Raw genomic sequence first — 21,829 nt, forward strand, 5'->3', positions numbered from 1 at the left:
CAGGGTTTCTCTGTGTAGCCTTGACTGTCCTGGACTCACTTTGTAGTCCAGGCTGGCCTCGAACTCACAGCGATCCACCTGCCTCTGCCTCCCTAGTGCTGGGATTAAAGGCGTGCGCCACCACGCCCGGCTCATTTTTCACTTTTCTTTGTCAGGGTTTATCAAACTCTTAAAAACAACCTGTGTGTTGTGCATCCGCTGCTGTTCAGTACCTAAAATGAGCGCTGGCACGTAAAAGGGTGTGAGCGACCTCTGTGGAGTGCACGGATACACAGGACCACAGAGGACCAGAGAAAGAAAACACTGAAGTCCAAGAAGACTTCCTGGAGGAGTAAAACCATGGCAGCCCCTCCCATACAGTATTAGGGAAGCCCCGCCCACCATGAAGGAGCAGGGGCCGGAAGTAGATTTCGGGCGGAAGCCAGACTAGGCCCACTGGGCGGTCCTTCCGACCTGCCTCAGGCCCCGCCCACCCTAATGTAGGCGAAAGGTCAGTGGCGCTGCTAGGGCAGCGGAGCAAGACCTAGACTGTGCGGGGCTGCCAGGTAGACTGACGGAAGACTGACCATGGCCGACCAGCCGAAACCCATCAGTCCGCTTAAGAACTTCCTGGCCGGCGGCTTTGGCGGCGTGTGCCTGGTGTTCGTGGGGCACCCCCTGGATACGGTCAAGGTGCGCGGAGTCTGGATTTGGGGCTTGTCGGGGAAGACCCTTGGGGGCGCGGAAAGTAGGGTCCCCCGCGAGATGCTGTCTCTGGACAGAGTGAGGCGGGTGGATGCTTCCATGGAAGCTGACAGGGGCTTGGTATATAGTTTACTAGTAGAGCGCTGGTCTACTGCGAAAGGCTCTGCATTCAACCCCCCAGCACTTCAAACAAACAAACAAAAAAACCAAGGAAACCCTAGCGAATCATTGTCTGCGGAGTGGGCAAAAGCTGTACCCCGCGCCCTATTTCAGTCCTATTTCAAGATCTTCGCATGACAGTCTTTTCTGACCCCACACCACTTCTTAGGAGATGAAAGAAAACACTTCTCTCCAAACTCCCGTTTCCAGTTAACCCTAATAGTGTTATAAAGATTGAGACAGGTTACCTGTAGGTTCAGCCTCCCCAAAAAACAAAGGACCAAGGTGCCAGAGGTGTCTGACAAAGTCCTGTGAAGCTAGTGTGCGCATCGCCTTCGCTTGTGCACTTTTCTTTGCCTCAAGAGGCGCTTGGCCATTTTCTGCCAGTCACTCTCCCGCAGGATAAGCTGCATAACCTAATGCATAGTCACCCCCATAGGAAGCAATGCTGACCCAGTGACCAGCCAGGCTCAGGTGAGGAAGAGGCCTGAGACCGAGGAAACTTGATAGAGCTCCTTCCTAGACCTTTCTCTCCTCACCCCTCCATTCTTCCTCTTGAGGCACTCTGAGCAAAGTCTGTATCCACTGACTTAGCTCCTGAATATTCTTTATAGTGTTTTGTGTTTTTTCCTCCTGGCCCTAGACCTGAAGGAAAATGACAGGTCACAGCCAGGTTGAGCCTGTGGGAAGACGACATGAGTGAGCCGTGTGTGTGTGTGTGTGTGTGTGTGTGTGTGTGTGTGTGTGTATGTGTGTGTGTTGCTGGGGCAAGGAAACCAGAGAAGACATGAATCTCAAGAGTGGTAACCTCTGTAGGGATGGCGCATGCCTTTAATGCCAGCACTCAGGAGACAGAGGCAGGCGGATTGCTGTGAGTTTGAGGACAGCCTGGTCTACAAAGTGAGTCCAGGATGGCCAAGGCTACACAGAGAAACCCTGTTTCAAAAAAAAAAAAAAAAAAAAAAAAACAGGAAAGAAAAAAGAAAGAAAGAAAAGAATATGTAAGGGCTTTTCTGGTTGGCAAGCTTGGACAGCGACTCTGTTCAAGAAAGAAGCTAACCAGAGGCGGCTCATTCTGGGGGATTCTGTGGTATTAAGCAATGTGAAATCAGATGGTAGCAGCAGTGCACGCTGTGCTTGCTGGTGCGTCTGATGCAGTAGGTGTTAAGTAGCTCTGTCTGGCAAGGGAGAGCGTGTCTGGCCTTTACTCCTAATCCTGTTCTACAGAGGCAGAAATCTTGTTCTGCGTACCTGAGACTTTTAAAAAAATACCCCAATAGAGCCGGGCGTGGTGGCGCATGCCTTTAATCCCAGCACTCGGGAGGCAGAGGCAGGCGGATCGCTGTGAGTTCGAGGCCAGCCTGGTCTACAAATCTACAAAGTGAGTCCAGGATGGCCAAGGCTACACACAGAGAAACCCTGTCTCGAAAAACCAAAAAACAAACAAACAAAACCCCAATATCCTTGTCTCCTTATGTAAGTTTTTTTGTTTGTTTGTTTGTTTGGTATCCTCTTGTTCTTGATGTTACTCCCAGCAAGGGCCTAGTGACCTCTGTACTGAATTATAAAGGGCTGAAAATACTCACTGGCATGTTGACACTACAAGACTTTTCCTTTTAGTGTAAACCAAAACCACAGCTGACTGCTGTCCTTTTGACCTCAGTGAGCCTGGGTTCAGCAACGAAAATCTGATGCTTTTGTCATTTGGGGTGTGTGTGTGTGTGTATGTGTGTGTGTGTGTGTGTGTGTTTGAGACAGAGTCATGTATCCTATGCCAGCCTCAAACTCATGTTGCAGATGACCTTGAACTTCTGATCCTCCTAAGTATTTGAAGGTTCTTTCAGAGTTTCAAAGCAACTGAACCATGGCCCACATATCCTGTTTAGTAAGAACTGTCACACTTCAAACTGGGGCTTGGAAATTTTTTTATGGATGGTAGTGTTGGAGCAGGAATTGAGAGGCTGACTGAAGCTGGGCCCAGTGGTGCACACCTGTAATCCCAGGCAGAAATAGGTGGATCTCTGTGAGTTCGAGGCCAGCCTGGTCTACAGAGTGAATTCCAGGACAGCAAGGCTACACAGAGAAATCCTGTCTCAGGGATGGGAGGGGAAAAGTAGAGAAAAGTTGAACTGATTTTTGCTGGGTATAGTGGTGCGTGCCTTAATTCTAACACTTGGGAGGCAGAGGCAGGCAAATCTCTGTGAATTCAAAGCCAGCCCTGGTCTACAAAGGGAATCCAGGACAGCCGAGGCTACACAGAGAAACCCCATCTAAGACAAAAAAAAAAAAAAAAAAAAAAAAAGGAAGAAGGAAAAGTTGGCTGATTTCTGAGGGGAAGGCTAGGAGGAGCTATATGTAATCTGGCATGGGAGGTGTCTTGGGTCTTGGAACACTGGAGACTAGCAGTGTATAAAGGACAAAGATTTTTTTTTTACAGTTCTGGGGGCTATGAGTGCCGAGATGCAGGTCTCTACATCAGCCAGGGCTGTTTGTGCTGTCATCCCATGGTGGAAGACGGAAGGGCTGGAGAGCAAGAAATCAGACCCAAGGCTCAGGTCTTATCTCCTCGAACTCACAGCAATCGCCTGCCTCTGCCTCCCGAGTGCTGGGATTAAAAGTGTGCACCACCATGCTGGCTTCAGGTCTTTTTTTCAGCTGGCATTAATCATTCACAAGTAAACATCTTATGTCAGATCTCCCCTCCCAACACTGTTACTGTATTTTGGGGTTAAGTTCCAACTCGTAATTTGGGGCAAGAGTGAAGCAAGGCAACGGGTGGGGACCAGGATGCAGTATCAGCTGAGGAGGGCTCTAGGCCCTCACTAGTTGGCATGGCTGATGTCATGATGAGATAAACAGAAAAGACATTTAAAGAAAAAAATAAATGGGGCGGGAATATAGCTCAACTGATAGAGTACTTGCCTAGCAGGAATGAAAGCCTCAGTTTTGGTACCCAGCACCATGTAAAGCCCGAGCAGGGCGCCTCTAATACCAGCACTTGGGAAGTTGAAGCTGGGGGCTAAAAAGGTCAGAGTCACCTTCTGTTACAAATCGAATCAAAGGCCATCTTGGGATATGGAAAACTGTACCTCAGAAAAACAAGTAAATAAAATCAAAACGCTGGTCTATATAGAGAGTTCAGACCAACAATAGTGCAATAGTTTTCACTGTTTCGAAACAGTGAGACCCTATTTCAGAACAAACCAACAAAAATCATGAAAAAAAAAAATCCCAACACTTGAGAAGTGGAGGCAGGAGGGGTCAGGAGTTCAAGTTCATTATCCTTAGCTGCATATTGATCTGGAGCCAACCTGGGCTGCATAAGACTGTTCCAGAGCAACAATAGCCACAAAAAGGTATCAGTCAAAATGTGTGCGCTGGGCATGTTTGCTCACACTGAGTAATCCAAGCACGGACTGTGGCTATATCAGAACATCACCCTGAGTTCAGGGCTACCCAGGAATACATAATGAAACGGAGGCAAACCTGGGTCACATAGGGAACCCTGTCTAAATACGTTAACCGGCAAGCTGGATGTGGAGGTGCAAGCCTTTAATCCCAGCACTTGAGAGGCTTGGGAGACAGACTGGCAGAGCTCTGGGAGTTTGAGGCCAGCTTGGTCTAAAGAGAACCTAGGACAGCCAAGGCTGCACAGAGAAATCATGTCTTTAGAAATGAAAAAAAAAAACAAAACAAAAAACCATTAACTCGTCAGTGGTGGTGCACACCTTTAATCTCACTACTTGGGAGGCAGAAACAGGTAGATCTGTATGAGTTCGAGGCCAGCCTGGCCTACTGGGTGAATTACAGGTCAGCCAGGGCTAGCCAGAAAAGCCCTGTCTCAAAACAAAACAAATAAACCAAAAAAAGATCATCTAGATAAAATATTTTATAAACATTTATTATTGTTGTTGTTATTTATTTTTATTTTTTTCAAGACAGGGTTTCTCGGTGTAGCCTTGGCTGTCCCACACACACTTTGTAGACCAGGCTGGCCTCAAACTCACAGCAATCTGCCTGCCTCTGCCTCTCAAGTGCTGGGATTACCAGTGTGCACCACTGAACCAGGCTCATTTGGTTTGTTTTCTGAGAGAGGGTTCTTTGCCTCTTGAGTGCAAGGACTGAAGATGTGCCACAATGCCCAGCCAAATAAAGACATCCTCTTCTTTGGTGGGAAGTTATGTCTACAATGGAGGATCTGAATGTATACTTATGGGTCTTGTGATTAAAGCAGTGCTAGCCACTGGACATTATGGCTGTTGTGTCCCATAAACCCCCAAATTCCCATGTCATCCCTACTGCCTAGTGAACAACTTCTTTACTGGGGCATGTAAGGTCCTAACATGCACAACAGTAAAGATTTATAGCGAAGTAGAAGAAGAGCACGCTGAAAAGTTCTGGAAAGAGTGGTGAGAGGACAGCCGTGAGAGGAATCAGACTGCAGATGTGCTGGCTGTTCAGCTTCTATTACAGCGTAACACATTATCTGAGCCTTACGGGCTACAATAAGATTCGTGAATGCTCATAGTCTTTCTGAGTCTTATTTTGGGGAGCACTTTGGGTGGGTGGTCTGCCTTAGGTCTCCTTCTTTTATGTTTGCTTGTTTTGAGATAGGGTTTCTCTGTGTAGCCTTGGCTATCCTGGAACTCACTTTGTAGACCAGGCTGGCCTTAAACTCACACCTGCCTCTGCCTCGCAAGTGCTGGGATTAAAACCATGTGCCACTACTACCCAGTTGTTCTATTTCTTCTTGGAATAGATTCTTTTGTAGCTCAGTCTGGCCTTAGACTCCTTATGTAGCCAGAGTGTTCAGTGTGGCTTTTGGGAAGTAGTGAAGAAGATGCCTAGTGCTTTGGAGATGTAGCAGAATCATTGGTGTGTGTGTGTTCGTTCCAGAGGTTCTGACAGACTATCGACACTGCATGCATGCGTTGTACATCCATATAGTCAGGCAAAACACTCATACACACACACACACACACACACACACACACACACACACACACACACACATTTTTTATTTTTATATATTTTATTTTTTATTTTTGGTTTTTCGAGACAGGGTTTCTCTGTGTAGCCTTGGCCATCCTAGACTCACTTTGTAGACCAGGCTGGCCTCGAACTCACAGCGATCCACCTGCCTCTGCCTCCCGAGTGCTGGGATTAAAGGCATGCGTCACCATGCCCGGCTATACACATATTTTTTAAAGAATGAGTACTGCTACACAGAGAAACCCTGCCTTGAAAACCAAAAGCCAAAAGTAGGGCTGGGCGTAGTGGCGCATGCCTTTAATCCCAGCACTCAGGAGGCAGAGGCAGGTGAATTGCTGTGAGTTTAAAGCCAGCCTGGTCTACAAAGTGAGTCAAGGCTATACAGAGAGAACCTGTCTAGAAAAACAAAACAAAAGAAAGAAAGAAAGAAAAAAGAAAACCAAAGTTAATAAACAAATCGAATGGACACTAATGGAATTAAAGTGAAGTCTGAATCAGTTAGGTGAAGAAAATGCTGGATGCATCTACTGAGGTGCACATTTCCCTGTTTAAGTGAAGTTGAAGGCTGAGGGTGTAGCTCAGTGGAAAAGCTACGCACAGAGCTCGGGTTCCGTCTCCAGCACTGTAAATAAGGATGGGGAGAAGGAGGGGGAGAGAAAGAGGAGAGCTGGATAATTCTTGAAGATGATTGTTTTAGTTTCTGGTTTCAGGTCCGACTGCAGACACAACCACCAAGTTTGCCTGGACAGCCAGCTATGTACTCTGGGACCATCGACTGTTTCCGGAAGACTCTTATTAGAGAGGTATGCTTCTGGTCGGGGCATCCCTTACCCAGAGGACTGTCTTCGGGGCTTGGCACTATTCCCTGGGGGAAGAAGACAGCCGTGTGATTCTGTGGCTGCAGCTGTAGCTCCCTAGCCATGTCCTCCTCGTTTGCCTGATAATTTCAGCTACTGGTTATACAGATGAATGAAGCCAATAAAATGCTTCACTCTTCAGGGAGATGAAAGTACGCAATGGAGAATTAGCAAGGCATAACTGAAGCTGTGAACTGGATAAAAGTTCACATTTTGCCATGTGGTGGCACATGCCTATAGTCACAGCACGTGGGAAGCTAGCATAGGAAGACTGTAGTAAAAAGTCAGCCTGAGCTACATGGAGAGCCCCTGTATCAAAAAATAGTGACGCTAGAGAAATGGCTCAGCAGGTGAGAACACTTGTTATTTTTGCAGAGGACCCAGGTTCAGTACCCAGCACCCACATGGTGGCTCACAACCATTCATAACTCCAGCTCCAGGGGATGAAACACCCTCTTCTGACCTCTGAGGACACCATCACTCACATGTACACATACATATATGCAGGCAAAATACCCATATAATAAGCCAGGTGAGGTGGCGCACACCTTTAATCCCAGCACTCGAAAGGCAGAGGCAGGCGGATCGTTGTGAGTTTGAGGCCAGCCTGGTCTACAAAGCAAGTCCAAGACAGCCAGGACAATACAGAGAAACCTTGTCTCGACAAACAAAACAAAACAACCCCCAAATCCATATAATAAATATCTGGGAAAAAAAGAGAAAAAAATCTAACAACAACAACAACAAAAACGTGAAGTTTGGAGAAAAAGAGACCAGCAGGGTCTCTATAATCCTAGATAGTGACATTTAATTGTGTTAGGGTTATTTGGATTGTTAGTTTGGTTTAGTGTTTTTTTTGGGGGGGGGTGTTTTTGTTTTTTCAAGACAGAGTTTCCCTGTGTAGCCTTGGCTGTCCTGGACTCACTTTGTAAACCAGGCTTTTCTTTCTTTCTTTCTTTTTTGGTTTTTTGAGACAGGGTTTCTCTGTGTAGCCTTGGCTGTCCTGGATTCACTTTGTAGATCAGGCTAGCCTCAGACTCACAGAGATCCACTTGCTTCTGCCTCCCCTAGTGCTGGAATTACAAGCAGGTGCCACTGAGCCCAGCTCAATTATATAATTTTTAATATCATGTGAATTAAAAAAAAAAAACTACCTGGCCGGGCGTGGTGGCGCACGCCTTTAATCCCAGCACTCGGGCAGAGGCAGGCGGATCGCTGTGAGTTCGAGGCCAGCCTGGTCTACAAAGTGAGTCCAGGACAGCCAAGGCTACACAGGGAAACTCTGTCTTGAAAAAACAAAAACAAAACAAAAAAGCAAAAAAAAAAGAGAAAAGAAAAGTAAAAAGAAAAACCAAACAACCAAATCCAATTTGCATATGATTAAACACACAGAATCTGAGGAGTGGGCATCACCTTCAAATGTAAAGGGAAGGGAGGGCCTCATCCTTGGTGAAGATGTTCTGGGGTTCCTGCAGGACTCAGTAGGAGGCCGGTCTTGAGGCAGAGCCTGCTCCGCTCTCTCACCCCTTGCTTCCAGAGAGCTCTTCTTCCTCATGAGTCTGATCCTCCATGGAGTCTGATTAGTGTCTCACAGGGGCTCTCAACATCATTCTACCCAGAGTTCTCAGCCCTTAAGGAAGAGAGCCAAGTCTGCCTGTCTCTTGGTCAACACAGTTTTGGAGGAGTTATCTTGGGTGTGGGGGGAAGAGTTTCTGTAAATCCAAGCTCCTAAGTTAGGCCTAAGTAGCACATGTTTATAGATTTCCCAGAAGGCTGAGGCAGGAGGATCATCAGAGTGATTTGGAATCCAGCTTGGGAAATACAGCGAGAAAACAAAAGCCAGAAAGCAAACAGTAAAGAGTAATGTTTTGTAGAATTTAGCAGGCTTCACCAGTCCATGTTTGTACACCTCATTGGTTGTCAATATTCCAGACTTAGCTCTGTTTTCTGCAGCTGCTAACCAGTGGAGTGGACGTCAGCCTAGATGACTCGTCAGGGGCCGTGTGTCGCCCTGTGGAGCTGGGCACCCTTCTCATCCCAGTGTGGAGCTGCAGGAGAGGCTTTCCGGGGCTTTGTCATGCGCTGCTCTGCACCTCCCTCCTAGACCTCTGTCCCCTTGCTGTTGATTGTCTCTGTACTTTGCCAATAGTGAGCACACCTGCAGCCTGTGGCAGGGCCAGGCTCCTGTGGGATCCAGGAGTGTTTCTCTTTCTGTTTCTAAGACAGGGTTTCTATGTGCAGCCTTGGCGGTCCTGAAACTCACTCTGTAGACCAGGCTGGCCTTGAACTCACAGAGATCTTCCTACCTCTGTGTCCTGAGTGCAGGTGCCACCATCGCCCAGCTACCAGGAGGAGTCTTTATTTTTAAGTTTTTCGAGACAGGGTTTCTCTATGTTATCTTGGCTGTCCTGGACTCGCTTTGTAGACCAGGCTGGCCTCGAACTCACAGTGATCTACCTGCTTCTGCCTCCCAAGTGCTGGGGTTAAAGGAGTGTGTCACTATACCCTGCACTTAGGAGCAGTCTTAATCTTATTTTTGGTATTTGTTTTCAAAATTATTTTTATTTTTTATTAAAGTTATGTAGGCACTTAATTTCCCCCAAAGGCGAAATAGTCATGTGACCCTGGCTCCCTGTCATGCTCCAGAGGCTAAGACTCTCAGCTCCTTCAGTTGTTTGCCCGTCTTCTACCTATCTGTACTGTACATTTGCTACCATATTTTTATGTTTATGCATTTTTTTTCAAGACAGGGTCTCCCTGTGTAGTCCTAGCTGTCCTGGAACTCTCTTTGTAGACCATGCTGTCCTCGAACTCACGGAGATCCTCCTGCCTCTGCCTCCCAAGTGTTGGGATTAAAGGTGTTCACAACCGTGCCAGGCATCTTTTTTTGTTTTGTTTTGTTTTGTTTTTAGAGACAGGGTTTCTCTGTGTAGCGCTGCCTGTCCTGGACTCATTCTGTAGACCAGGCTGGCCTTGAACTCAGAGATCTGCCTGCCTCTGCCTCCCGAGTGCTGGGATTAAAGGCGTGCGCCACCACATCCGGCTTATGTTCATGTATCTTACCCCACATCCTAACCTGCTCTAGCCACCTAGCTGTAGTAGCTTAACTCTTACAGTGCCCGCTCTTGCCTTTTCCCTTGCATGTCCATATAAGGTTCATCACATTGTTGTGATTTGCTCCATTTGACCTTTGTTTTGATGTCCTAGGGATTGGATGCAGGCCTTGTGCATGCTAAGTCCTCTGAGCTATACCTCCATGCTCCAGTCTATTACTTTTGTGATTGTGACTGTATGTTTTGTCCTTTTTATCTTTTCTCTCCTCTATGTCTCTCTCTCTTTTTCTTTTTCTCTTTTTCTTTGAGAGATCTAATCTTATTTTGAAGCTCAGGACAACTTCAAACTCTCAGCCCTCCTGCCTCCATTTCCTGAGAGCTGGTATCACAGGTGTGTGGCACATGGCGTAGCACTTACCTTTTCCTCCTAAAATATATTTATTTTATGTGTACGAGTGTTTTGCCTGCCTGTATGTATGTGCACCACATGTTTACCTGGTGCCCACAGAGGTCAGAAAAGGCCCCTGATGAGCCATATTTCCAGGCCTACTCCATTCCACTCCACTCCACTGCCAAGTCCTTTAAAAATATTTTTATTGGCTGGGTGTGGTGGTACAGGACTTTAATCTCAGCATTGTGAGAGGAAGAGGCATAATCTCTTTAAATTCAAAGCCATCTTGGTCTATGTGAGAAGTTCCTGACCAGCCAGGGTACAGAATATATATATTGGTTTTTCAAGACAATTTTTCTCTGTGTGACCTTAGCTGTCCTGGAACTCTCTTTGTAGACCAGGCTGGCCTCGAATTTGTAGTGATCCACCTGCCTCTGCCTCCCGAGTGCCACCATCGCCCAGCCTAAAATAAAATAATTTTGAGACAAGATTTCACTAAATTGCCCAAGCAGGTCTTCAACTCATATTATAATCTCGGGCCCATCTTTTGGGGTGGGTTCTCTTGTGGGTTTAAGATCAGCCTGGACTACACAGAGAAGCCCTGTCTCAAAAACAACAGCAACAACAACAAAAGACTGAGGACTGACACAGACACAAACACTTGGGGGTGGGGAGAATACATCTCTTTGTGCTTGAACAGATGAAGAAGGAAGCCACAGGTTAGAGACAGCATGGCTTCCTTTGAAGTGGTGGTGAGTTGGGGGTACAGCTCAGAGGTGAGCTATTGCTTGGTCCTTGGTTTGATTCCAGCGCCAAAACAGAGTCATGGTATCTGAGAGCACATTGTTTCTGTGATTCCTTGCAGGGCATCACAGGGCTATATCGGGGCATGACTGCGCCCATCATTGGAGTCACCCCTATGTTCGCTGTGTGCTTCTTTGGTTTTGGCTTGGGGAAGAAACTACAGCAGAAATCTCCAGAGGATGTGCTCAAGTAAGTATTCTCAGGCTCCTCTCAGTGCTGTTCACCTTGGCAGTATGACACGTGTTCAGGGAAAAAGTCGTGACAGCTAGGCTGTCCCCGGGCCGCACGGTTGACATGTGGGCACTCTGAGTGAAAGAAGTACCTGAAGTTCCCTTTTGCTGTGAAACAAAAGGGTACAGGAAGAAAATAGCCCTCCCCTGCGTCTTTGCCAGGGTGTCACTGCTTTCTTATCTATAGTAAATGCCCTTTACACACTGCTGTTTGGGGAGCTGCATGCTAAAATGCATGTCAAATGCTGTGGTGGCACCTCCTGCTGCATTAAGGACACAAGTAGGCTTGTTGTCTGTTACCTGGTTAAGAGAAGGTTCCAGTGGCTGATGGCTTAGTGTTTAAACACATTTGTTGCTTTGCAGAGAGCCTGGGTTTGGGTTCCCAGCACCTACTTAGTGGCTCACAACTGTCTATAACTCCAGTTCCAGCACATCAGCTGCCTTCCAGGCACCAGGCATGTTCATGATGCTCATACATGCTGGCTGGCAAAACACTCATGCACATAAAGCAAAACTTAAAAAGAACTCCCTGTGAGGCCTCTCCTTTACTGAAGAGAAAAGAGGAATGGATGGGGGTGGGGCTAGTAGGAGAGGAGGGAGGGTAAACTGCTATCAGGATGTAAAGTAAATAAATTCATTTTAAAAAAGGACTCCCCGTGTAGTCAAGGGTGGCCTTGAACACCTGATCCTCTTGCCTCTCCCTGTTGTGTCCTGGCATTACAGTGTACCCCACCACCCCTGGTTTATGCAGGGCAGGGGATTAAACCCAGGGCCTTGTACATGCAGTCTCCCAGCTGAGGTATACCTCTGGCCCTTGTTTTATAGTCTTTATTTATTTTTATTTTATTTTATTTTGTTATTTTATTTGTATGGTGTTTTGCCTGTATATCTGTATACCATATGGGCCTAGTGCCTGAGAAAGCCAGAAGAGGATGTCAGATATCCCGGTACTGACGTTTCAGGCTCGTATGAGCTGCCTCGTGGGTGCTGAGAATCAAACCGGAGTCCTCTGGAAGAGTAGCCAGTGTGCTTAACTACTGAGCCATATCTCCAGCCCCTTGTATGTTTTTGTTTGTTTGTTTTTAGTGAGTTTTTAGAGTTAGTTTGAGTATAAAGAGACAGTTAAGTCAGAATTATACCTCAATATTGAAAAAATAATGTACAAGCTTCTCAGGACGCAGAGGGATTTTGAGTGGAATTCTTTTTTTTTTTTTTTTTTTTTTTTTTTTTTTTTTTTTTTTTGAGTGAAACTCTTGATTTGACAAGGTGTCTTTAGTCGTGAGCCATACAGGTAGCAACCCCTGGAAAGGCTGCAGGAAACTCAAGAATCGCCAAGGTAAAGTGTGGCATCTGGGAGCTCAAGGGAGGAGACAGGGTGTCCTGGTTGTGTTCTATTCTGTCACCACTTGAGCCCGTGACAGGCTAAGTGAGGGTCTAAGAGAGAGATAAAGGAGTTTGCACCACGAAATTCTGATTCCAGAGTCATGAAGCTCTGTGTGTGTCTAGGTGCTGTGAGGCCTCCAGGTATGAAGGGTTTTCTTTTTCTTTCTTTCTTTTCTTTCTTTCTTTCTTTTTTTTTTTTTTTTTTTTTTTTCGAGACTGGGTTTCTTTGTGTAGTTTTGGCTGTCCTGGGCTGTCCTTGAACTCACAGAGATCCGCCTGCTTCTACAGAGTGAGTTCCAGGACAGCCAAGGCTACACAGAAAAACCTTGTCTCCGGGGGGGAAAAAAAAAAAGAAAGAAGGAAAGAAAGAAAAGAAGGAAGGAAGAAAAACAAAAAAGCAAGTCTCTTGACTGTCAGCTGTCAGCCTATGTGTGTCTGAAGTAGATGTGTGTGTTTTGTGTGGGGTAAATACATGGAAGAAGTCGGTTGTCGAAACTGTTGCTGTTCCTGAAGGGAAGGGGCGGTGATGGGATGTCCCCCGTTGCTATCTAGCATCTGCTTCCCGAGTCTTGGGCTCCTTTGGGGTAGCTCTGGCAAGGGCCAGCATGTTAAATTTTCAGCAACATTTGATGAATTTCGGGGACTCTGTTGAAGTGCTGAATGTGACTTTGTGACCTGTTTGTCTGGCCATGCTGGTATTGCAAATCCCAGAAAGATAAGACCTTGCTGGGGGTGACACAGACAGCTTTAGTGATGAGCAGTACAAGTCGCAGACTCCTCATACTCAGGCTGACCATTCTGTGGGAGCTAGGATGAAAACCCACAATTCATGCCATTAGTGAGTAGGGAGTTGTTTTTGTTTTTGTTTTTGTTTCCCCCAAGACAGGGTCTCTCTTTGTTAGCCTTGGCTGTCCTGGACTGACTTTGTAGACCAGGCTGGCCTCGAACTCACAGCGATCCTCTGCCTCCTGAGTACTGGGATTAAAGGCATGTGCCACCACGCCCGGCCTGAGTAGAGAGTTTTTAATTACCGTGGCCACAGGACCCGTCATTCCTGTGTACCGTCATTGACTTAGCTTCTCTCAACATCTGACATTGCAGTCCTCAGCACTGGCCTGCTCTGAGGGTTAGCTCTACATGTCATCCTGCCACAACTCAGGGCCACCTAGAGAGTGCCAATTGTAACCATCTTTATCAGGTTGGTCTATGGGCATGTCTATTGTCGATGTAGGAGGCCCTTGTCCATTGTGAGTGGCACCATTCCCTAGGCAGGGCCCCTGAGCTGCATAAGACAGAAAGCTAGGGAAGCTAAAAACAGGTAGCATGTGTGCATTTGTTCCTCTGCTTGTTCCTGTAAATGGGACATAACTGGCTGCTTGATTTCCTGCCTTGCTTGCCCCAAATGATGGATTGTAACCTGGAAAACAGGACAAACAAGCCCCATTTTTCCATAGGTTGCTTTGGTCAAGGTGTTTTATCAAAGTGACAGAAACGAGAACACCTGGCTATCCCTCTGATGGGGGTGAGGAGTGGTGGCGGGGAGTCGGGGGTGGGGGGGATGGCTCAAACCATTCTCCCTGATCTTGACACTTTCTGCTTGAATCTTGGCTCAGTGTTCTAGGCACTTGGTGTCCCTGGAAGGGAACTGAGATCTGCTGACATTTAGATCTCAGGTTGGAGGCTCCCCTGCCCCACAGCAATGCAGTGTCTTACCACTAGGAAATCAAAGCTCTCAGACACCTGGTAACTTGTCCAGAGTTATTGAACATAGCAGACTCATGAGTGAATCCCATATTTCACTATAAAGCTTTTCTCAGAGATGAGGGGATTCCGAGTGTGCACCTAGTATGTGTGGGCTTCATGGGCCTCCTATTCGTGACATTGAGACTTCTGCTCTGGTAAATTTGACATCAGAATTTATCCAGAATCTGCTTCTTGTGTAAAATCTGATTTACTTGTGGATGGACTTCTCCCCAGTGCACACACTAACTTTTCCTGACAAAACCATTCTCTCTGCTGGGATGGTTTCTGTCATTGGTGGATAACCTCAGGCGGTTACTTCTGGGCTTTGTTCTCCGTGCAGCTACCCACAGCTGTTTGCAGCTGGGATGTTATCTGGTGTTTTCACTACTGGAATCATGACGCCTGGAGAGCGGATCAAATGCTTACTGCAGGTGAGGGTGTGATCTGTGAGGAGGAGATGGGCACAGTTTTGCTGCCTACGGGTTGTGGGTTTTGTTGTTTTGAGTCAGTCTTAACCATGTAGCACAGGCTGGTCTCAAACTCATGATCCTCTTCTCTCAGTCTCCCCATGTGTGGCTTACAGGCAAGTGCTGGGCCTCATGGGGATGGCCATGCCTGGATTTATGTCCTTTTTCCCTCTATGATGTCTTTAATCCAGTTGTGCAAAACAGAGTTTTCAGAAACATGAAAGAATCAAGGACTAAGCCGGGCGTGGTGGTGCACGCCTTTAATCCCAGCACTCGGGAGGCAGAGGCAGGCGGATCGCTGTGAGTTCAAGGCCAGCCTGGTCTACAAAGCGAGTCCAGGACAGCCAAGCCTAACACAGAGAGAGACCTTGTCTCATAGAAAAAAAGAAAAGCCAAGGACTAGGTCACAGCTGTTGTGGCTCCTTCCAGTAGGCAAATGCTAATGGTGAGGCAGGAGGAGCAAATGTTGACACATAGGTAGGCAGGGTTCATGTGTTGTGGTACACAACTCTAATCCCAGGAGGCTGAGGCAGGAGGTTTGCCATAAGTTCAGTTCTGCTGGGCTATATAAAGTCTTATAGGCTAGCCTGAGCTACCTAAGAATACCTTGTATCAAAGCACCAAAAAACAAAATGAAAAAGAAACAAACAAACCCCAAACACACAACAACTAAGGACTTAACAACCATACAGCTCAGCAATTGTATTCCTGGGCATTTAGCTCAGAGGAATAAACACTTATATGTTTTTATGCAAACATGTATAATATCTTTGTTTATGATAACACAGAACCAGAAAGAATGCAGGTGTCCTCAGATTTTTGTCTATACCACGAGTTCAGATTCAGTGTTCTTGAATTAGAAAATTACAGAACGAACCAGACATGGTGGCATACACCTTTAATCCCAGCACTCAGGAAACAGAGGCAGGCAGATCTCTGTGAGTTCAAGGCCAGCTTAGTCCACATACAGAGTTCCAGGACAGCCAGGGGTACATAAAGAGATCTTGTCTCAAAACAAACAAAAAAGCAAAACACAAAAGCACAATTATAGAGCAGTTCCTGCACCTTTGGGCAGTAAGTGGAGACATTCAGCATCTTGGGCAGGAGCAGGTTCCCTTCTCCCTCTAAGAGAGAGGATACAGCTCAGTGATAGAGCAGCTGTTGAGCATGCACAGGGTCCTAGGTTCAGCCCCACAAGAGTGACCGATGCTGAGATACGACTTAGTTGCCTTTCAGTTTCTGAAGTACTGCTGACGAGGACGGATGGCTTTGTGCAGATGCATTGTGTGACAGCATTTTACTCACTTACATACTGCTGTTTGTTTTGTTTTGTGTTTTATTGAATTTTTGTTTGTTTTTGGTTTTTCTTTTTCTTTTAAGATTTATTTATTGCTGAGTGTGGTGGCACACGCCTTTAATCCCAGCACTCGGGAGGCAGAGGCAGGTGGATCGCTGTGAGTTTGAGGCCAGCCTGGTCTACAAAGCAAGTCCAGGACAGCCAAGGCTACACAGAGAGACCCTGTCTCGGAAAAACAAAAAACGAAAAAACAAACAAACAAAAAAGATTTATTTATTATTATATATGCAGTCCTCTGCCTGCATGTACATCTGCAGGCCAGAAGAGGGCATCAGATCACATTATAGATGGTTGTTCTAAGTCACCATGTGGTTGCTGGGAATTGAACTCAGGGCCTCTGGAAGCACAGTTAGTGCCCTTAGCCTCTGAGCCATCTCTCCAGCCCTTGTTTTTGGTTTTTCAAGACAGGGTTTCTCTGTGTAGCCTTGGCTGTTCTGGACTCACCTTGTAGACCAGGCTGGCCTCGAACTCACGACGATCTTCCTGCTTCTGCCTCCCGAGTGCTGGGATTAAAGGCATGTGCCACCATGCCAGGCTTTTCTGTTTGTTTTTGAAACAGAGTCTCATGTAGTCAAGCTAGTCTCACACTTACTCTGTAGAGAATAGTAACTTTGAACTCTGGTCCTCCTGCCCTTCCTCTTAGCTGCTGGGATTACAGGCAGTACATCAGGCCTGTTTTTTTGTTTTGTTTTGTTTTGTTTTGTTTTTTAATTATTTTTAAAGAAAAATTTAAAAATAATTTATTGGGATGAGGCACAAAAGCCACAGAGCACATATGTGACTGTCAGGACAACTTTGTAGGTTGGTTCTCACCTAACTTCATGTGGGTCCTGGGGTCAAGCTTATAGAAATAGTGCCTTTACCCACTAAGGCATCTCACTGTCCGTTTGTCTTTTCTTTTTTTGAGACAGTGTCTCACTTTATAGCCCTGGCTGACTTGGAGCTCACTAACTCACTGTGTAGACCAGGCTGGCCTTTAACTCATATACATATATATGAGAGCAGATATATACATGTGCACATGGTGTCCAGGGAGCAGCTGCAGGTACTGTCCCTAAGGATCCACACACTGCTCTTTTGAGACAGAGTCTTCACTAGCCTGGGGGCAGTGACTAAGATAGGATGGCTGGCCAGGAAGCCCCAAACCTGCTGGGTCTATAAGTGTCAAAGTTGTTGTCTTTGTCTTTGACTTGATGGCCTTCCATCCCTCCCAGATTCAGGCTTCTTCAGGGGAAAACAAATACAGTGGTACCTTGGACTGTGTAAAGAAGCTGTATCAGGAGTTTGGGATCCGTGGCTTCTACAAGGGGACTGTGCTCACTCTCATGCGAGGTAAATTCTGAAGCACAGCATTTCAGGTCACCTGGGAAGGTCAGCTGATGAGTTTGCCACTGAGAAGCTTAGAGAGAAAGTTGATCCTTCCTGAATGTTCTCAGGGGTAGAGTCATAACATGGGCGTGGCTACTAGACAGAAAGCATGGCTGAAGGGATGGGGCAGGGATGAAAGTCTGAAGGGATGGGGGGATGAAAGTCTGAAGGGATGGGGGGATGAGAGTCTGAAGGGATGGGGGGGATGAGAGTCTTAGGAATGATGCGAATAGTGCTAGGCAGTGCTCTACCGTTGAGCTGCACTCTCAGACCTCCTCTTGGTTTTGACAGGCAGAATTCCTGAGGCAGAGTCTTCTGAGACGGCACCTTGAGGGAGGTTCAGACAGCTAGCTGTTATAGCTGCTTAGAGTGGATATATCCACCTAGCAGAGACTTGAAAGATGAATCACATCATGTTTACACTCACGCCAGTGCTCAGCTCTCAGCAGCATCTGATAGCTGCAGAGTGATTATTAAAAATAGGATGTAACTGGGTGCTGGTGACAGCAGTGGCACATTCCTTTAATCACAGCACTATAGAGGCAGAGGCAAGCAGATCTCTAAGTTCGTGGCCTGCTTGGTCTGCAGAGTGAATTCCATGGCTACACAGTGAAACCCTGACTCATAAAACCAAAACCAACCAAACAAAAAAGGATGAAGGGAGCTGGGTGTGGTGGCACAGGCCTTTAACTCCAGCACTCAGGAGGCAGAGGCAGGCTAGTCCAGGACAGCCAGGGCTACATGGTGAAACCCTGTTTTTGAAAAATAGAAAAAAAAAAAATGTAGGGGCTGGAGAGATGGCTCAGTGGTCAAGAGCGCTGCCTCCTTTTCTAGAGAACTCAGGTTGAGTTCCAGCACCCACATCACAGCTCACAATTATTTGTAACTCCAATTCTAAAGGATATGATACCCTTTTCTGGCCTCTTTGGGCATTGCACACATATGGTACACAGTCATACATATAGGCAAAATATTTATACACATAAACTTTTAAAAAGTAAACCTAGGGGCTGGAGAGATGGCTCAGAGGTTTAGAGCACTGGCTGCTCCTCTGAAGGTCCTGAGTTCAATTCCCAGCAATCACATGGTGGCTCACAACCATCTATAATGAGATCTGGTGCCCTCTTCTGGCATGTAGGCCTTCATGTAGGCAGAGCACTGTTTACACAATAAATAAATCTTTCTTTAAAAAATAATAAAAATAAATAAATAAACCTAAAAAAATAGAAAGGATGTAGCTGCTAGAACTTCTTAGAATCTTCCCCAGGGAAAAGCACACTAATTGGTTAGCCCTGAAGATATGTACATACAAGTGACATTATATAGACTAATCAGGCTGTATTTATGCATTTATATTATATGTGTGTATATATAGTATAAATATGGGATATGTAAAAGAGAAGGAGGTAATGAATTTGAAGAGAGCGAGGGGTAGTACATGAGGGCAGCTGGAGGAAAGAGACGGGGAAATGATATAATTATAACCTAAAAAAGCAAACAAACTGTTTAGCAAAAAATTCAGGAATCTTTGAATAGTTTAGTACCTATCTGGGGATTTTATCAATTTTTAATTGATGTCTTTCTTGACACCAACAGATGTTCCAGCCAGTGGAATGTATTTCATGACATATGAATGGCTCAAAAATCTCTTCACTCCAGAGGGAAAGAGGTGAAAAGACATTAGAATGTAGAAGCCATTTTCCCATGACTGGGTAGGTTGTCCTCACCTGTAAGTGGGTGTGAAGCAGACATACTTGCTCTTGGCTCTGTGTATTTGTCCTTTAGCAGCTGCTGGGATGCAGCTAACATCTTTTACTCTGGGCCTTACTCAGTGGGAGTGTTTTAAACAATGCATGGAAACTCCTCCAAGACAGTGGCAGCTGCCACCTCTCAGACCTTGAGCCTCCTCCCCTAGGCTGGAGCCCTTCTAGTAACTTCTTTCCTGAGTACAAAAGAAAGACTGCTCTGAATGCCATTGCCAAGCTTTTGTCTGACTGAGACTGTGGTGTCTGCAGTGTCAGTGACCTCAGTGTCCCTCGGATCCTGGTGGCTGGAGGCTTTGCAGGGATCTTCAACTGGGCTGTGGCGATCCCCCCAGATGTGCTCAAGTCTCGATTCCAGACTGGTGAGTGGTGTGGGTGTGGGTGGAGTACACCCCAGCACTGACTACCTCGGGGTGTAGCGGTTTTGTTTTTGTTATTTGAGAAAGGGTCTCATGTAGCCCAGGCTGGCCTCTAACTTGCTATATAACCAAGGATGATCTTGAATTCTTTCTCCTCCTGCCTCTACCTCCCAAGTGCTGAGATCACAAGCAAGGTGTGCCCCAGTGCCTGCTGAACCCCGAGGCCTCGACCCAGGATATAGTCTCTCTTTTTTTTTTTTTTCTTTTTTTTTTTTTAAATATTTTATTTAATTTTAATTTATGTGCATTGGTGTAGCGGTGCCAGATCTTAGAGTTACAGACAGTTGCAAGCTGCCACGTGGGTGCTGGGAATTGAACCCGGATCCTTTGGAAGAACAGGCAATGCTCTTAACCACTGAGCCATCTCTCCAGCCCCTAGACTCTCTTTTCCATGGCAGAACCCAGTGTCTGCTTGCCTAGCCTCTCCTGCACAGTTACAGTCTAGATTTGCTTTCACATCAGCCTAAATGCAAAACAGAAAAGCCTGTTTTCCCTCTCCAACATTACCAGAGGCTGTTCAATTCAATTTTTAACTCCTTTAGCACCAGAAATCCAGCGTGAGCTGAGTTGTGGACTGCTTCTAAGTGTGGCCTTCAAGGTACCCTTGCCCGGTGCCAGCTCTGACCCAACAGATTTCATTATTATACTGTCCTCATGTGGGCTGCTGTGGTCAGGTCACAAAGCTTCTTGGAGCTTAAAAAAATTGGGTTTTTCCTTACAGCACCTCCTGGAAAATACCCTAATGGTTTCAGAGATGTGCTGAGAGAGCTGATCCGGGAAGAAGGAGTCACCTCCTTGTACAAAGGGTTCAATGCAGTAATGATCCGCGCCTTCCCAGCCAATGCAGTGAGTATCCGACAGGCTCCGTGCAAGGAGCGGCTTTTGCTTGCTCTTGGGATTGCACTGAAACTTAGCACTCAGGCTCAGCCAGAGCTTGCTCCTGTCCACTCGCCTTCCTGTAGCTGCCAGCGTTGCCTTGGGAGCACTTTAAAGTCAGGGACTTGAACTTCTTAACCTAGTTCTCAGAAGGGGCAGTTGCAGGACATATATTTTCTCTTTTTCTTTCCTTTTTCTCATCTTTTCCTTCTCTCCTTATCTCCTTCTTCCCTTTCTATTGTTTTTGTTGTTGTAAAACAAGGTCTCCATATGTAGTCCACATGGCCCGCAAACCCCCAGGGAAAGTGCTAGCCTTGTACGGGAGTGTCACCACATCCAGTGTAGGCCATGCAGACTTCATTCCTCTTGGGAGTGACTGCAACTTCCTTTTCCTCTTCCCTCTCTCTATCTCACCTTTCGTCTTTTAGCATGGCCCTACTATGCAGTGCAAGTTGATTTTGAACTTGACAGTGCCTGGAGTATTGGGTGTACAGGTGTCTGTTGCCACAGCCAGCTTAATTTGCTCCCTGAATCTGGTGCCCTGGTATTAACAGGGCAAACCAAGCATGGTGCTGCAGTTGGTATCTACAAATAGTCACCCTCTATTGCTGGTTTTTCCTTTCCACCCAACTTCCTCTTAGGCCTGTTTCCTTGGCTTTGAAGTCGCCATGAAGATCCTTAACTGGATTGCCCCGAACTTGTGAGGCTGAAGACTGTTCAAGACTTGTGGATGCTGGACAACCGTTGCTGAGAAGTGGGCAGGACTGGGTGTCCTGAGGATGAGGGGAGGGGAATGGTGGCATCAGAGCTCCAGGCTGTGATGGTGAAATTGTTGCCTTAATGACATCCTCTACCTTCTATAACTTGGTGCCATTTTGAAACTTGAATTTACAAGATTTCCAGAGAATTGGAGATGGAATAAAGAGTTTATAGACTCACTCACTACCTTTGGCCAAATTGCCGCCTACTGACTGAGTGATGACCCTACTGCACTCAAAATACTCCTCTCTAGAGAGTTGATAGCAGACTCTCTGGAGGCTCCTTGCCTATTTTCAGCCAGCTAAACCAGGAGCTGAGAGCTTTCATTGCTAGCCAGGAAAACCCAACAGATGTCTATGGTGCCATCTACTCCTGGGCTACACAGAGATGTGGACGTAAGAAACACACATCTGTCTACCAAATGGACTAGGTAGATATAGCTAAGGACAGGCCACCTGTTAACTATTGTTTCTTGATATTTTTACACTAGAAAGTCATAAAAAGTTAACTAGTTATCTGAATTC

At 46.3% G+C, this 21,829-nt stretch overlaps 1 protein-coding gene across 1 annotated transcript; it reads left to right on the forward strand.

Moving 5' to 3' along the window:
* Positions 1-465: 465 nt before the first annotated feature.
* Slc25a20 (solute carrier family 25 member 20) lies at positions 466-21,829 on the forward strand. The gene is made up of 9 exons (XM_051140355.1): positions 466-672; positions 6,546-6,638; positions 11,002-11,129; positions 14,637-14,727; positions 17,335-17,452; positions 19,085-19,157; positions 19,504-19,613; positions 20,392-20,516; positions 21,188-21,829. The coding sequence occupies exons 1-9, from the start codon at positions 568-570 to the stop codon at positions 21,248-21,250; spliced, it is 906 nt and encodes a 301-aa protein (XP_050996312.1). The 5' UTR covers positions 466-567; the 3' UTR covers positions 21,251-21,829.

The sequence above is a fragment of the Acomys russatus genome, chromosome 32, assembly GCF_903995435.1.
Source record: "Acomys russatus chromosome 32, mAcoRus1.1, whole genome shotgun sequence".
Taxonomy (NCBI): domain Eukaryota; kingdom Metazoa; phylum Chordata; class Mammalia; order Rodentia; family Muridae; genus Acomys; species Acomys russatus.